The 19,087-nt window shown below is 38.0% G+C and overlaps 1 protein-coding gene across 3 annotated transcripts in view; it reads right to left on the reverse strand.

Annotated features, from left to right (window-relative positions):
- Positions 1 to 19,087, reverse strand: part of LOC109406911 (developmental protein eyes absent) — a 122,066-nt gene that overhangs the window by 68,976 nt on the left and 34,003 nt on the right. For all 3 annotated transcript variants that reach the window (XM_029867310.2, XM_029867315.2, XM_029867311.2), the window contains one exon: positions 258 to 304. In XM_029867310.2, the coding sequence (XP_029723170.1) occupies positions 258 to 304 (47 nt within the window). The remainder of the gene's footprint in view (positions 1 to 257; positions 305 to 19,087) is intronic.

The raw sequence follows: 19,087 nt of genomic DNA on the forward strand, positions 1-19,087 counted from the left end.
ACATCAACATTCTCGTGCTCATCATTCTACCATGAACAGGGTGGAAAAGTGACAGCAGTGCAAAGGCAATTAGCTCGATATAGCAGAATGAGAATAGAAAACACCTAGGCGCTGTACAAAGTGTAAGTGCAGCTGCTAGTTTGAATCTCTCACGCAGTGCCCTAGTGGACAAAAGAGCTGTAAAAATTAGGCTTAGTAGTTGATGAATAAAAACAAGGTTACAAAACAAAAGTTGCATATAGAATTCAGATACTAACCGACTCCTCTCTGCTGTTTCTGGTCCTTCTGTGCGTGATCTTTTACCCTGTAATGGGAAAAAGAGAAAAAAAATCAAGTTATTGATATTGATGATGTATTTCAAATCATTATAATGATGCTTGCGAAAGGAGAAAGAGGAATTAGGAGAAAAAGTCGAAGGAAAGCAAAATTACTTGTAGCAAATGGAAAGTAGTATAAAAAGGAGGGAGAGAGAGCAATAACCCAAGAGCCAAAATGATGTGTGGAGATTTTTTTTGCAAAATTCAGAATCACGCAAATCGAGCTTCTCCAATGCATAGGTGTACAGCTTAATCAATTGATCCACTTTATACATTATCAATTATCGGAACTTGTTGAAATGTCGAACGATTCGAAACCATAGTGTTTCGAATATAAAAAAAAACCTTCTGAAGTTCGACATTGACCAGTAAAACAGAATAAGATGCTAACGAACATCGATGACTCCATTCGAAAACTGAGGCATTTTTAACAACATATCAAAAAAATAGAGAAATCCCAACAATATATATTAATAACATATGAAGACTCAACGTGTAGTATGTTCAAGAGTTGAAAAACAGTAGAAGTATAACTCACGATCGACAAAAAAAAGTCTACATTGCTAATGATTACATAGGGTACGAGTGCCATCAGTAATCTCACGCTCCCATGTCCATCCTATTCGAAAACAAGCGAATACGGCATCGTTTGACTCCGTTCTTTTTGGTTTCATGCGTGCTCATTTCTATCAAAACATACAAAAATAAGGAACAAAACAAACAGCGCTTCAATTCTTTGTTTTTAGTAGGATGTAAATGGGAGCCACATGCCTAATAGTGGAACCAATACCCTAGTATGTTAATAACGTTAGATGGATCAAACTAACTCTCTGGCTACCTCTGAGAGGTTTCAAGAATTTTCATCACTCTTTGCGAAAATACTTGGTAATAGGCTGTTAGAAATTCGTCAACCTTAAATGCCTTTTCTATCTTCCCCCCATCACATCTAATCCCTCGTATCCCATACAGCATACCATCATATCGGTATGTTGCACAACTCTCGGGGGAGTGATTGTTATCGCACATTTGGAAGCACTTGGACGATTTGTTCCCGTTTAGTGATTTTTACGGCTTTCCTTCTTGTCTTGAAAGAGGGTGGTACATCAAAGAGGATAGGGAAACATAGGATAGCATCGATGGGAAGAGACCGTTCCATACAAGTGAGGAAACGTGTTCGAGCTTAGTTAGTTGATAAATCACCATAAAATACTGCACTGCAACAAGTAGGTCATAAATTGCACGACGATTATTGTGACTTCGTCAGATTAGAGGAAGAATAAATATGTCAAATTTGGGAACGCCAGCTTGTATTTTTTTTTTTCTCACGCACCTTCACGGAAGCTGCAACGGTTCGTGAGCAACACGCCTTCCCTCCCACCACTACTGGAACTGGCACGAAGTGCACCAAGCCATTCCCGTTTTGATATATTTTACGATCGGGATGTGGAACCAACTCAACAAATTACGCTTCCCGATAAAAATCAATAAATGTGGTAATTTATGAGTTGACACCATCGTCGATTATGGTTCGTTTTGACTGCGTGTCTTATTAGCATATCTCCCCCAGGGGCTCGCCGGCAGCAGCAGCAGCAGCAGAACAGATCGAGTGGAGCATACAGACAGGGCACAGCACCGCACTGCATCAGAATCGCTGTAGAGAGGAAGGACGAAGAAATATCTCTGTAGTGATGTGCTGTGTGTGATAAGATCAACACGTTGTTGTTGGTCCACATGCCACTAGGTGCGGTTGTATAGGATTTTGGGGAAAATTACGGACATTCTCCTCTATTTGGGAAATTTGTGTAAGTAAGTAAGTAGGTAAGTATGAAAGTAAGAAAATTATGTAAGTTAGCAAATAATAAAGAAAGAAAGTAAGTGAGTCAATAAGCATATAAGAAAGTAGATAAGTAAGGAAGTAACTAATTAAGGAAGAAAGTAAGTAAGTTAGTAAGTAAGTAGGTAAGTAAGTAAGCAAGTATGTCAGACAGTAAGTGAAAAAATAAACAAATATAATTTAATGCATATTTTCACGATAAGTCAAGTCCCTCAAACAGTTCTATGTTCTTGTTCAGCATAAATTTTCAATATAGGGGAACTTACGTATTTTCGGCCGATTTGTTCTCTTCGTTATGTGTGTTTATTTTAACCTATTGAACTCAAAATTTGCTTCAAATCGTTCCTTATCAAGCTGAATTATATGACCAAGTTTCAAGCAATTTGGTCCACAAAACTCCCTCATGACGAAGAAAACAAACTATGTCACCCTATTTGCACTAATAATTATGGAACATAGAAACAAATCTAATAATGCATAAGCACTGGCAAAAACGAATGCATTGCCCAGCCTAATTAGGGGTCTAATGGCTTTCAACCACATAATCAATTAAAAAAATATATCTTAGCTCTAATCGATACCAAATTGAAACATTTCGACACTGATTTTCCATTTGGGCCTAACTGACATTTTCGAGTTCTCTTCATCGATCCTCTCTTTGTGTTATCACAGAATGTGTATTGAGTTTTCCAAAGATTTTTTGGTTGAAATGCGAAGAAGACGACTACATGTTTCTACAGAAACAAAAAGAATAATGATTTTGTTTGTTTTGATCAAGTTATTAGCGAAAGGGAGAGTCGACGAAGAGAAATCGATCAAGTCAGTTAGGCTTTTATGAAAAATCATTGTCGATTTGTTTGTGTATAACAATTAAAGTTGTTAAATTTAACTTATGAAAACTTGTTAAACTCCATGTGTAGCTTGAGTTGAGAGGCAAGCTCTGTCCCAGGTGGGACGTAGCTGCAACAAGTAAAACAATTCAGAGTGGTTTAAAATCAGCCGTTTCTGAACTTTTTGGTTTCGGATCCGTTACTCTACTGCGCAACGGTACCCCAGCATCCCCTACACTGAACATGTGACTTAAAAAAATAAACGAAAAACAAAAGCGTAGAACATAATGAAAAATAAATTAAAAAATAATATAAAATTAATTATGTTTGTAAATTATGCTGCAGCTTTTGACTAAGCGTTGACCGTAGCGTCGTCGACGTAGCTCATCTCGTCTCGAGAACGTTTATCTGCGGCATGGCATTTGAACGATGGGCATATGGAACGTGTTGGAATGGTAAACATTTGGTGTCGCACCAACCGCCGCCGCCACCAAGTGAACCTTCAATTTCTCGGAAAATCATTTAGCTACATAATATTTTAGCTGACCGAGGCCACTTTTCAAGCAGATTTATTAGATCCCACTGGTAGTAGATCAGGTCGGTCCGAAAATGGTTCTCGCCCGACCAGCTGCGGAAACTATTCACGCTGCATATGTGGATAGTTGGTTGGTTAGTTAGACTGGACGACTTGACCAGACAACGCGGCACATGTGCTTACGGTGGTGGTCACACTTGTCCACCTCGCTCGCTAGCACCATGGACCTGATGCAATGGGAACAAAGTGAAACGAAAGGAGAAAAGAATGTGAATTACCGAAAAAAGAAACTGGCGACGACGAGGATGGAATCGGAAGGAAAACATGACTGAGGGAAACACCACTTGGAGAAGCATGTTAGCAAGTGTGATAAATGTTTGTCGTTTTGTATCTTATTGTTATTGCTTTTCAAGGGGAAGATTTGTAAGCTGAAATTACCGTCCACTTTAGTAGTGGTGGTAGTTCATGATCAAATTTTATTTTAAGATTTGTTTTGTGAAAACATGCTAAATTTTGTTTGCAATTTTGTATGTAGCAACAAACATGAACTTGATTTGTGTTCAACTACAAGCAAACAGAAGTCTCACTATAGGAAAACTGGATAGTATGGTGTCCAACACTAATATGAAAACATAAAATTCGAGTCTCTGAATCAGTTGTTGTGGACTCTCAGAAGCTACGTTCAAGTTTTGAGCGAAATCGACTAAGTCGGCCCGAAACACCTAAGTGGCCATAACTCCGGAACAGCTGGACCGATCCGAACCATTTTCAATAGGAAACAATGGGACCAGATCCCGCGTCGAATGAATCGTCGGTCATTAGAATCGGTTGAGGTTTACTGCCAAAAAGTGACGTGAGTTTTTTTTTGTACACACACACCAACATCATCTCAATTCATCGAGTTGAGTTGATTGATATATGTTACTTGACTCTCCGGGCCTTCTATCAAAAAGTCATTTTTTGAGTGAGCACATAGCTTTCCAGTACACTTGGTGTCCGAGAAATTGATTTACCAAAACCACATTTAAGACAAGACATAATCATCAATAGTACGCCACAATACTGTCACTCCTCATCCTCGGTCACGATCAATACTCACCTGGTAACGCTCCACCTGGTCCGCCCATCGTGCTCTCTGTGCTCCACGCCTTCTTGTGCCAACCGGATCAGTAGCAAACACCAACTTGCAGTGTTGTTGTCCGGCATTCTTGCAACATGCCCTGCCCACCGTATCCTTTCGGCTTTGGCCGCCTTCTGGATGCTGGGTTCGCCGTTAAGTGCAGCGAGCTCATGGTTCATTCATCTCCGCCACACTCCATTCTCCTGCACAACTTAACGCGCGTCGCTCGAAATCTACAAATGCTTGTAGGTCCTCGTCGAGCATGCTTCATGTCTTATGTCCGTAGAGGACCACCGGTCTTATTAGCGTTTTGTGCATTGTGCACTTGGTGCGTGGGTGAGTCCTTTTAGACCGCCTATCGTAACATTACTACCCAGACAGATCCGGTCGTGTTCGGTTCCGCCTACCAGCATGTATTTTGTTTTTGAGACGTTCACCGCCAGTCCGACCTTTGCTGCTTCGCGTTCCAGCTCTGCCACCGTTCCAAATTTTCTGGCGATAATGTCCAAGTCGTCCGCAAAGCACACAAATTGACCGGATTTTGTGAATATCGTTCCCCGGCTGTTGAGCCCGGCTCGTCGCATCACACCTTATCGCAGTTCCCGGCGAGATTCAAATGAACGCAGTTTTGCACACCGTCCATCGTGTTGCTTTAATCAGTCTAATCGGCTTCCCAAGAAAGCCGTTTTCGTCCATGTTTTTTCATAGCTTTGTGCGGTCGATATTGTCGTAGGTATGCCGTTTTGAAGTCGATGAACAGGTGATGCGTTGGGACCTGGTATTCACGGAATTTGTAGGCAGCATTCAAAATAGTGACCGCCCTGAAGTTCTCACATTCCAAATGGTCGTCTTTGTTGTGGATGGGGCAGATTCCCCTTCCTTCCCCAATCAAACACATGTTATTATTGAATATACTAGAATTCCAAATATATTTTAATTTTGCAAAAATTCATGGGATTAAGTATTCTTGTATCACTGTTCTATGCGCTAAATTTCACTAAACAAATCAAATTTACTAGAACAAAATTTTAAGGAATGAGTTTGATAGATTTCGATCAAAGCAATAATTTCTTTTTCCATTCGAAGAGCCGATCTGGAGTCATTGCAAATCTCATGTTGAACAAACATATAAACTGGTCGGCGTTAAGTCAGAGAGGATCATGTGTCTTTTACTTTATTTCTAGAAAAACGACTTTAAAGTTTGCAACTCTATAAGTTTTGAGTTTTTCAACAAATGTTCTTGAGTTTTTGCCATATATCTTAATAACTATTCATCACAGCATCGCTCTGTATTGATCGCGAAAAAACGTAAAATAAAGCTCGAAACCGTGAAATTGCTAATTAATTGATTGTACTTAGTCCACTCTGACTGAACGGTTTTTGGAAAATCTTCAACCAACTACAGTTCACATGCAAGTTTTTACATATTTGATGAAAAAGTAATGCACAAGTAGGACAACAGTTAATAGGAGTAGTGTATAATGTGAGCAGGAAGTTTGAAATTTGATATTTCTGTTATTACACTGTTGATTACCATTTTTAATTTTTATGTTCAGTCAGAGTGGACCAAGTACAACAATTCAATATCAAATGAAGGGTAGTCCATTGATGAGCTATTTGAGAATTCTTAACTTGAACATTCAATAGCTAACAACTTTTGAATGTATTTTCATAGTTCGGTACGTTTTTGAAATATTGTAGTTTCACAGTTCATAAAAATTTATTCAGAAGACTGGTACTTTTCAAAAAATCGTTCAGACAGAGTGAACCAAGTACACAATTCTTAAATAATCGGTAAAATCAATTTCTGCATGGAACGGGTATTGGTACTATTGATGCCCAACAGCTACTAAACAAACATATTTTGATTTGGAAAGGATTACGAAGAATAAGATAATTTCAACCATTTTTCTTAGAGACACACAGTCCACTCTGTCTGCACGCGAAATGCCACAATATGCTTCAACACGATGATCTGTTTAATACGATATTAACCATAATAAAGTGGAATTTCACGTGTTTTCTTGATCAAGAATTATCAGAAAATGCGTTAGGGAGTCATACAATTTGCAAACGTATCACATTTTGAAGATAAACTAGGGTAATTGTTCCCATCGTTGTGGTAGTACCTAATGTTGCGGTAATGGCAATTGAGCATTTTTTCGACTGAAATGTTACCAAAAGGTATTTTTAATAGATGTATGGTGCTTAAATTATGAGATTGCACCATTTGTTTGCTTAACATTTGCCCAAAAACTTATTTAAAAAAAATATTTTCCTAAATGTGTTTGCTGCTGTGTTCCTATTGTTGCGGTAGTGTTCCTAATGTTGCGGTATCCCAAATGATTTCAATGGGATACCGCAACAATAGGAACAAAATACCGCAACATTAGGAACACATACCGCAACATTAGGAACACAATGATCTTTCAGATAAAAACGAATAAAATGCTCATAACAACATTAAAGTGGCAATATTTCGTTATTTTCCCGTAGATTAAGGATGGATTTTATTATTTTCAATTCAATCCATGTAAAAAGTTTGCTTGGGGCGATACAATTGTGGTTTAAACATGAACCCAGCGCTTAACTCCTCCATGATCCGATCAATTACCCTATTTTATTTATTGGATTTTAACCAATTCATATTTTTTCAACTCTCTTGACATCAAGCATATGGTCCACTCTGACTGCACACTATTATCCATTTTTGCAGTTCAATCAAAAGAAAATTGTGCTATAACTCTCGTTAATTGTAACATTCAATGTTCCAAATAGCTTAAGTAATTCTTAATCATATGCCTTGAAAATCTAGTTTTCGTCAATTTTGTTACTTGGTCCCCTATGACTTAACGCCGACCAACTGTAAGTTCGTAAGTTGGTGTTTCAAAGTCTTGCAAATCAAAAAAATCTTCAGTTTCTGCAAGCATTGTCCATGAGTTTTAATAGAAAATGTAGCAAATATAGAAGAACGGAACCTATCTTAAGCAACGTTTTCCATTTTCATCCTGTCGAGAACAAAGCTAATAAGCGCTATCAATCGCATCAATCAATTAGTCAATTTGACAAAAGTATCGTTGCATCCCGTTCCGTTAGTTTACAAGAGGGCATTTTGTTGTTACGTTAGTCGTATTGCTAGTAGTCACTGCCTTTTTAAACCTTATTTTGTCGACAGTTGATAACCATCGAGATTTTCCGGCAGTGGATGGATCTCTGTGTGGAGAGGGGAAGCGATGAAGACCAGCTTGGTTTCAAATTTACACCTTATGCGAGGACGGAATCGCTCAAGTAATTTTCGTTCAATGCATTATTTTTCCATGACCGGAATGATCAAGAAATTTAACACAGCAAGCCCCATTTGATTTGACGTTTCGTTTCAGCTCCGTACTGGGATCCGGAATAAAGCGACGCTTGCTCATTTCTTGAGCGATTCCTTGCCTGAATTTTCCACGCATCGAGATAGGCCAAAAAATTTCTTGCGATCAGCATACTACCCATTAAAGCAGAATATCTAAGGAAAAATAGTCAACACATTTTGATTGATTGGCATTCCAATATTATTGGCAACACTTATGCCAACTCCGTATGAATTCTAGCGAAAAGAACAGGAGGGCTTGTTCCAGTGAGCTGTCACGTCCCGTCCCAGGTCTAGCGAACCACCAACCAATAATGATCGATTTTATTCTTGCACCTCGCCAAATGCCTCGTGACCAATTTGGTATCAATAAATTAGCTTCCATACCATGTAAAAAGTATTGTGAAAGAACTGTGCTTTCCTTAAATAATAAGATTGAATTGTCTCTTGAATTCAGTTGCCGTCTAGTCCACGTCTTTTTCGGATATAACCTGAATTGAATTACACCTTCTACGTGACACTTTGGTACAAAGGATGGCCAAAAATTATCATTTTACCGTAGCCGTTTATTGGAAAAGTCGGTCGAATTCTCCGCAACTCAAATCAGATCATGTGTCCAAAGTACGATTTAGCAAAAGCTTTCAAATCGAGGTGCTTCAGAGTAACGATTAAAATATTTCAAATGATGTTATTGCCCATCAGATCATAATACGCTATCACAGTGCAACGAAGATATCTTTCCAAGAACCTTTCTCTGTGGTTAAGGTATTTCAACAAGAATAACTGCGATGTTTCATATACAGAAAATCAACACACACCGTTGCTTGCTTCCTCCCTAGACGTACAACTTGTTGTTTTAATTTTACCAATGGGATCAAAGTGATCTATAGCAGTGAAATCCAACTTTGAAGTGCCACAGAGCTTTAGTGGAGTGTGAATTGAATGTAGGTAAGTTCCAAAAGTGAATCTGACGAAGCGAAAATTGAACGGCGACGAAGAACAATTCAGCTAGCTGCTGCTATGGAGCGGTTGCCTTCGTCGTACGCATAACGAGAATTAATTTCAACTCGTAAGTAAAATGAAATTGAAACGTAAAATTTTATATAATTATTAGATTTCCAGTGCTATGGGGCTGGTTAATGGTAGTCTACATATGTTTGCTTGCATCTGATGAGCCATTGCCATAGGTAAGTTGGAATAAATGTTATTATTGGCTATTTTCCATCTAATATGACGAGAATTAGTGCATATGACGAATAAGATGTCTACCCTATTTGTTTCTACTATATGTATCGCACTGGTTGATTCTGTGCTGCTTTTACTTTCTAAGCTAGCATGCAAGAATGGTGAGCACGAGGATCTTGATGAGTGGCTAAATTATTCTTTCTCCCAGTCCTGGGGGTTCATCACGAGATATAGTTCGTCGATGTCCAAGTATTCGAACCCGTTAGAGTCGCGGATTAAGAAGAGGGTCAGTGTCAGTTGCTTTCAGAGGAAAAAGCAACTGAACGAAAAATTGTAAGTGCCGAGAATGGGAATCAAAACCATGATCATCCGTTTAGGAACCAAACCTGTGACCAATTACGCCACGTGCCTCGGCTTAAGGGGCTATAAATGTTAAGGTCAGGCAAAAAATCGATTTTTTATGCATTTATCTGGATTGGGATTGGGAGTGTGGATTCTTAGAAATGCTGTTTAAAGTTTTCATAGAGATCTAAACAGTGGAAGCGAGAATTTAAAAACATGGTTACATACTTTTACACAAACTCAAACATTTCCTTATTTTGACGCACCTCAACATATATAACCCCTTAATTATTTGTCACTGAGTTTTGCATTTGCTTTGCTAGTTTTGTTTACATCTTTCCTGAATGACCATATCATTCCACCAACCTCTTATATTGGATCCCAACTCACTAGTCCTCACTGGGCTCGCAAACAGATTCATCAATTTGTACTTTTCGTCGCTGATGTGCCTTCCTTTGTGTTGTTTGTTTTGTCCATCGGCCCTCCTGTCGTTTCCTCCTTTATGGCGAACAAAGGAGTGAAAAGTGCTATAAATTATCCCCATAAATAATATCCATAAAAGCAGATTTAATGGATGAAAAATTATGTTGTCTTTTAATTTTTATGAACCACACACACAGTAGAGTGTGGTGTGGTATGCCCCTTCGTATACCAGACTGGAAGGCACTCGATGCTGATGGTATCTCGTGGTCGCTCGCGGGGTGACAACGAATCATCGGGATGACCCAACAAACGACAGCTAAAGCAGCGAAAAAAAAACGAAAAGAAACGGTGGAGACATTTTGGTGTTGTTTAACATGCCCATTCCATGCGGCCAGAACGATCTCTCGTGTGGTGGGGCACACAGATTTGGGCAAAAATGTGCTCCCCACGAGATGAGATCGCCGATTTGCAGATATCGTCGAAGTTATTTGTTTTCTCTCGCGTTCTGGACGACAACGACGACGATGGCGATGCACACAGGACAACCCCGGGTGACGATGACGATTTTTATGTTTGTTTCTTTTCGGGCGAATTCTTCGTTTAATGTGTCTTTGACATCGGGTCATTTCTCGCACGATCGAGCAAATCAGTGATCACGCAGGTCATATGGCAACAGCCGGCCGGGTGCTTCCCATTGCATGTGATGTGAAATTGATGCAGAAACATCAATTTGGAACGTGATTTAAGTACAATGCCATGGAGAGTATCGAGTAAACATAGTTTGATGATGTTTGAATAAGGTCATGGAGTCTCGGAATGGCTAAGACAAATTTAATGTTGGATACTTATTGGCCGTTTATATTGGAAGTGGAAGCCCAGGAAAAATGCTACTTTCCATTGAAAACATCGCATTTAAAGAGGGATTTCATGTGGAGTCAAAGGTGCAATCTATGAAATATCCTTCGAAAATGCCTGACAAAAACACAATCTACCAGAGATGCGGTAACACATGCGAGTTATTGCGTTACCGTATCTCTGGTAGATTGCATTTTCGATCAGAGGCCGGTTACGGTGGGCAGGCCATGTTGTGATAATGCCTCGAATGAAACCTGTAAAAAGTGGTTCGCTGCAAGAAGTGGTTCGTATCGCCCATCAAGTCTTGATGATTCAGCGATTGTAGTAGAACTTTCCTGGTCGCTATAGCCACAGCTGTGAAGGCGACCATGCTGAGGGTAACGGGTTCGATTCTTGGTCGGTACTCTTCGTAAAATTCATTGACTTCTCTGGACAAAATGGTCATAAGGAATCTCTCACTTATTAACAATGGAAGTGCTCATAGAACACCACGCTGAAAAGCGGGTTTTGTGCTAGTGGGGACCCCATGTAACATTTTTAAGTCAAACAGACTGGAAGAGGTTCTTTAAACCATCATAAAACCAAAATAAAAAGCATAAGGTTTTATGATGGTTGTCAAAATTTATGCAAGGCTAATTGGTCATCAAAATGATACTTGGGACGTTACACCAAGAAAAAGACGAAGAACTTTCCAGAGGAGGAAAAGAAGCCGCTGTGATTAAAAACGTGTGACATAAGACTGTTGACTCGATGTCAATTTTGTTCTAAATAAATGTTCGTAGAAAACATTTTTTTTTTCTGCATAGAAAAAAATAAGACCATCCCTACCATTCTAACTTTATTGCTTAGAAAAGGTTCGCTGCTTACAAGCGCACCAGAATTTCTAGAAGTGTGCATGATGGTGCAAGAAATCTCTTCGCGCAGATTCTCATCGTGCTTTATTTTATGATTTTCGATGCTGCCTGGTGATTTGCTCGCGTCTCTGCTTCACCCCTTCCCCCTCCTCACACAATCAATCTCCCCCCAATCACCTCCAATATTTATGGCTATTTTTCAAATTTTATTTGTTCGATCATTTCTCATACCTCGCTCCTCCCCCCTTCCGCTTCTTGTGTCGTTCAATTACGATCGGGGTGTTTCTCGCGATCGTTTCTTTCCCATCCGAAGCGAGACAGACGAGCGATCTAACGTGTGTTGTTGTTTGCTCGCTTCTCGCGCACTTGGAAGAAAAACCACCAAAGGAGCCCATACAGAGAGTCACACATTGTGTTCATCGGTCTCCGTTTCGTCTTCCCCTCGGGTTTTAATATATTCCGTGTTAATATACTGTCCTTTTGTTTATTAATTTAATTTTCTCTCCTCGCTGATCGTTGACGATAAGGGGAAATCGGTGTGAAATGCTTCATTTCAAAAGGGTTTCTTATCCAAATATCTAGAATGAGCATGTTGATTATACTCCAGGCCTTGCTTCAGGAAACACGTGGAGCGCAGTTTACCCCGATCACCCCCACGCGAGCCAGCGAACTTCTTCTCCGGTGGTGGTTATTTCGAATCACTATTGCCGTACTGGCCAGTACCGGTGTGCTGGTGGAGGAAATTGATGGCCGAGTTTATGAGATTTGTTGTAGAAATGATAGTAAAAATCGGTTTTGGTTTGACGATGACGACGACGATCGAGAACACGATGTCGATCTGCAGCCGGAGATATACAATTATTATTGTCTTCGGTTGACGCTGCTGTAGATTTCCACACCAATAGGGTGCTATTGGTGGTTGGCAATTAATTGGACAGCTTGGGTTTTACGAGTTTTTAAGTGTGATTTCTTCGCGAGTTACCCCCGACTTGGGTGTGGGATGGCGTTGACATTGTGAATATACATTGATTATTACGATTATTGCTGTGTGGGATCCCATATTATTTAGGAAAATGTGATGTTTTGGGAAGATCTGTTGTAAACTGTCTGAGGATTTAGTTATTCTTATAAGAAGCAAATGTGAAGTTTCACGTCAACAACTTTTCATGTAAATATGACCATAAACTGAATTCTACCACCACCAAAAGTTAGATGCTAGTGATACGACTGAGGGTTTACTATTCCACTGCTGCAAAAAATGGCTACACGAAAAGAGTTTGATTGTTATCCCACGTCCTCAGACAGAAATGCCTTGCATTTTTGCTACGAGAAAGAGAAAACGTTACAGAAATGTTCAACGCTACTGCTCTTAATGGTAAGACGAGAGAACATTTCTGTCATGACACATCTGTCCGGAAAAAGGCAAGACATTTCTGTCTAGTGGAGACGTCAGGTTGAAGCATGGATTGGAACACTATGTGGAGGTTTTACGCAATTTTCAATGCTGCGTGACATAAGACTGTGACAGTGTCCGCCATGTGCAATGATCGCACATTGTTGTTTTTTTTTTTAATTATTACAACGAAGGTGTGTATGTATTGAGAACTTGAATAGAATGTTTATCATGTAGGTTATGGAAAGTTTGAATAACCACATAATATTCAGGAGCGATATGAATTCAAAGAATTTTGAACTACATATCCATGTTACCGCCTTGTAACTCTTAAGGACAGACTTGTTAGAATCCCAAAATGGTCGCCACAATGGCCGACTTTGGCACCTACTCACGATTTCAAGCACATTAATCTCTTTGTAAACAAAACCAGCGCACCTTATCTTTTTATTTTAAGCTTATTCCAAGTGAGCAAGAACAGAATAATAAAATGCACTGTTGTTTGAAGCTTGCTTCTTAAGATGTGTACATCTGAAGTTATGATGCAATGTTGAAGCGGGATTTCAAGACGTTTGTCCTTAACTTGACGACAAGATGTGAACGTGGGAATGTTACCTAGCAATTCTGAAAAGATTAACAGATTTAATAGAGGCATTTCTAATAAGTATTTCAAGAGATTGAGGGTAAATTTTCGCGCTCAGTATCATACGGGCGTATCTACAATGATCGATTTCTCTTTATCGATTTTCTCTTTGATTAATGATGCTAGTTCTTATCGTCCTTCACCGAAACGCACCGAAAGATCATCCGAATATTGGTCATATTTCCCGGAACAATCCAAGGCATTCCTTCTTCTCGAATTGCTGTGTATCAGCAATTTTTATTTCGGTTTGCTGAACTCTTCACACACTTATTTCTGAATTGCCTGTTCGGTACTTTTTTGACGAGATTATAACAGCAGTACGATCTCGGTAGTTTCGGTAATCGATTTTACTGAGGTTCAGTAAAACAACTGTCAAAATCGTATGGAAAAGGTAAACAATGCATTTTTGCTGAACGAGTTCGGTGCTCAGCAGTTTTAATCTCGTCAAAAAATTACCGAACTCGGTAATCGAAATTAAGTGTGCAGCATTTTTGACACACAATCAGCAACGCTTTGCCAAAATTTTGCTGAAAATGCAGTGATTTCTATTACTATGTGCTGGAAACATTTCAATTTTAAGTGTGTACAGAAAGCATGATTTTTATTGTACTGCAGTTCCGTCAAACTTACTCCACCAAAAGTTCATCACAACTTTTGCCAAACATTTTTAGACACTTTTGCTAAAAGTCTTTCACTAGTAATCATTCGAAATTTCCGTCCATTTAGATACTTTTTTTAGGGATTTTTCAGTTGCTCCAAGAGTTTAGTCAATGAATTTGACAAGAATGTTTTAGAACAGACTGCAGGAAATTACCCAAATAATCAACCACTAACTCGTTAAGAAAACTCAGAGATTATTACAAGCATTCCTAAAGTTATCATTATTAGCTTTATTAGGGAGATTTTCAGCCCGATGCTGGTTCATCTCCACATTCCTAAAGTGCATTTTCTAGAAATTCCATTCATCCATGGTTATCTTCTTGGACATATTACCATCGATGGTAGCATAAACTCAAATAGTTGGTAATTTATGCAATACAAAACTTCAGACTCGAACGAATCACATACTTCAACTTCGGACCAGTCACATATTTCGAAAATTTCAAAAATTTCAAAGGAACCATTTTCGGCAATTTCTTTGAAAATTATTTAGTCCAATAATTTGTAAATTTTTCAGACAATTATTTTAGGAATTCATTTCACAATTCCTTCGATATACAGGAGATACTCAAAATAACTGGGACAGGCAAAATTTTCACTTTTCAAAAAATGTTCAACTCGCTGTAACTTTCCGAAAAGGGCATCAAATATTCTCAATTTTTTACTGTAAGCTCATCAACTAGTTGTGTATCAGTGGTCAACATTTTGGAAGGATCAGGCCATTCTACACAAAGTTATAAAGGTTCTAGAAAAAGGTATAATTATCCGATAGCCAATTTTGAGCTGCTATATCTCCGGATTCAATGAACCGAATGCAATGAAATTTTGATCATTTATGACTTAAATAATGAACTTTGAAAAACAGTTTACTTAATTTGAAATTATTAATAAGAAAAAAAGTTATGGCGATTTCATTTATTCCATGGTTTTTCAGTAAATTTATCTATTTTTCATATGCATCCCATTACTTTTTCAATTTAATGAAGGCTATTTGGTTGCTTTTCTTTGAAACATAAATATATTCAATTCAATTAGAGGGAATTTAAATGAACTATAATTACTATCTCGAATTTTGAAACGATGATGAAGTTTTGGAAAAATTGGTGTTATATTAGAAAAATTTTCTAATCGAAATAATTTTCTTTCGTGTGAAGATTTTTAAGTTTAGTCAAATGTTTTTAATAGCTCATTATATGAGTCATAAATGATCAAAATTTCATTCCATTCGGTTCATTGAACCCGGAGATATAACAGCTCAAAATTGGCTATCGGAAAATTATACCTTTTTCTAGAATCTTTATAACTTTGTGTAGAAGGCCCCGATCCTTCCCAAATTTTTACCACTGATACACAACTAGTTGATGAACTTACAGTGAAAATTTAAGAATATTGGATGCCCTTTTCGAAAAGTTACAGCGATTTGGACATTTCTTGAAAAGTGAAAGTTTTACCTGTCCTAGTTATTTTGAGTATCCCCTCCCCTGTATTCTTTGTTTTTTTTTTTGAAAATTTCCAGACAGCTCAGAAATTTCATAATTGGGCTTGCTCAAAAATAAAAAAAAAATGACAAAGGAATTGCGAGAGAATAGTCGAAAAAATTTGAAAATGGAATTCCTGAATCCTCGAAAGGATTCTGAAATGAAAACATGACGAAATGCCCGAAAAACTTCCAGAGAAATTTTCGATTTAGGGTCTTGTACCATTTGGGCAGGTGTACCTATTTTGGGCACTTGCCGCTATAACTAAGTCAATTTCAAACCGATTGATTTGAAATTTTGTATAGAGTTAGGCACGTACAGTATCTAACTCTGTACAAACATTCAAATCAATCGGTTTGAAATTGACCTAGTTATAGAGGCAAGTGCCCAAAATAGGTACACCTGCCCAAATGGTACAAGACCCTAATTATCGAATAAATTTCCACCAAAATTACCTAAAAAGTTTTCAAACGAATTGCTCAAGGAATTCCTGAAAAAAAGATGGAAGCTTTTCAAAGAAATTGGCAAACTCCAATCCCAAAATAAATTGCCGAAATATATTCTGCTTTCTGACAAACTTCTATCAATATTTCGTATGTCTTTCTCACCTAGAACTGTAATATATTCAAGATATTTTTGGTAGATGCCTTATACTGTCTTGGCGTGTATTCTACTGATTGAAGCAAGTTCCATGAAAAGGTCATTGTAATGTTTTGGCAGATTACTGATAAGATGTCATGGTAAGATCCGAGCTAGTTAGTCAAGGTTCCTCAATTTTAGTGCCCCTTTACTGGTACATTCCCAATGAATGAATTCCTGGAGCAATCTCTGATGGAACTGCTGGAAGAATCTATGGAAAAACTTTCGAATAAATCCCTGCTAAAATTTTGGAAGTAATTCTTGCAATATTGAAGAAGTCTCAAGAGATGTTTCCAAATGCTGAAGAAATTTCAGAAGCAATTAAAAATAAACTGAAGAAATTCTCAATGAATTCCTGAAAAAAATCTGAAAAAATAGGAATATTTTGAGAATCCACAGATGAATTTTCTGAAGGAATTTTAAGAACACCCGCAGAAACACCTGGTAATGCCTGGAGGAATACTTGCAGTTGGATACCACTGGACCAACCCAATGATCAACCGATCGCTACCGCCACCAACACTGCTATGCTCACTGCCCAAGTAACATTTTAAGTTTTATTCGGCTTTAAAAGAGATTTTAAAAGAAAACAATGACCAAAAACTTGCAATAACACTGATTTATGCATCAAAACCTCTTGATAAACTCTTTAAGAGCATCTTCCGGCTAAGTGAACCACTCTCGGAGAGGTTTTGCAAACCACACTAAGAGTAGCAATAAAACTGTTTTAAAACCTAGTTGAAAAAAGTTCTGTTCTCGAAAAGAGGTTATGATGATTGTAGTAGAATAACTACCCGAGCAGGAGAAAATAGCTGAAGAATAACAAACTCAGGTATGGAAAACCGAATACCAACAACCTGAATGAGGTATTAAGAAGCCCTGCATAAGAGGTAAAATACCTAAAATAATAACTGGTGTGTATTCTGTGCATAACGCGTGAATAATAACATCAGGTATGGCAACACCTACCCGAGCAGGAGAAAATAGCTGAAGAATACCAAACTCAGGTATGGAAAACCGAATACCTACAACCTGAATGAGGTATAAAGTAGCTCTGCATAAGAGGTAAAATACCTAAAATAATAACTGGTGCATATTCTGTGCATAACACGTGAATAATGACATCAGGTATGGCAATAACTAAATAATAACCCGAGCAGGAGAAAATAGCTGAAGAATACCAAACTCAGGTATGGAAAACCGAATACCTACAACCTGAATAAGGTATTAAGAAGCCCTGCATAAGAGGTAAAATACCTAAAATAATAACTGGTGTGTATTCTGTGCATAACAAATGAATAATGACACCAGGTATGGTAATACCTAAATAATAATTGACGATTTTTCCATACAAATAGCGATTTTTCCATAACTGAATAATAGCACGAGCAGTCTTTAACACCAAACCAATAACTCGTTGAGGTATTTCTTCAATACCTACAAAATACCAAAATAAGATATTATCAATACCTGGGTAACCGATCAATACCTTGTCTTGGTATGATACCTGATTTTGGTATGCTGCAGTTATGGGTCTGTTATTCGTTCCTGCTCGGGTATACAAATAGCGATTTTTCCATAATCGAATAATACCTCGAGCAGCCCTCTACACCAAACCAATAACTCGTTGAGGTATTAGCTCAATACCAACAAAATACCAAAATAAGTTATTTTCAACTCCTGGGTATCCGACCAATACCTCGTTTTGGTATGATACCTCACTTTAGTATGCTGCAGTTATGTGTCAGTTATTCGTTCCTGCTCGGGTAAACAATATTCGGAGATTTTTCCATACAAATTGCGATTTTTCCATAATTGAATAATACCTCAAACAGTCCTCAACACCAAACCAATAACTCGTTGAGGTATTTCATCAATACCTACAAAATACCAAAATAAGTTATTTGCAATACCTGGATAACCGACCAATACCTTGTCTTGGTATGATACCTGACTTTGGTATGCTCCAGTAATGTGGCAGTTATTCATTCCTGCTCGGGTAGCCACAGAAGTTTAATGTCGCGACTGTCCGTGTGACTAACATCTAGTTTGCCACGCCCTTACAGCGTCAGCAGCGGTACTAGAAGTGTCAAGTTAATTTTGTTTACCAAAACAAAAGGTCCTCTACAAGAAGGACACTTGTGAAATATTGCAATTAAAGTTATTAAAATAATTAATTATGAAAACTGACTACAGTGCCATTGGAGTTCTAGTGTATTTCTATTATGATTGTTGATGTTTTTTTTTCACCAAAAATTATGACAGCGCAAGATGCAGAGAAGCTACTTTGTGGCACGTAAAGTTCAGGCGGACACATCATTCGGAAGTAGAAAGCGATTATTCAAAGTTATATTTTAGTAGTTATTGTGTTGGTAGGCTTATGCGCATTAAATTTTACCGTAAATATTGGGGTTGTAGAAACATAGAATTAATGCGTTTCGAAAATAGTGAATATTATCATCTTGGAATGAAATAAATCAATTTGTTAATTTACTAAAACTATCTCAAATCACAAGAAAACTTAGCTGAGAGTGTTTATTTATGGGAGCATATTATGAAAATGTCGGCAAACTATCAATGCATTGCTTATTTAAGCAAAATTAACTATTTTCCATTCACGTCAG

Source organism: Aedes albopictus, chromosome 2 (genome assembly GCF_035046485.1).
Source record: "Aedes albopictus strain Foshan chromosome 2, AalbF5, whole genome shotgun sequence".
In the NCBI taxonomy this organism is placed as follows: Eukaryota; Metazoa; Arthropoda; class Insecta; order Diptera; family Culicidae; genus Aedes; species Aedes albopictus.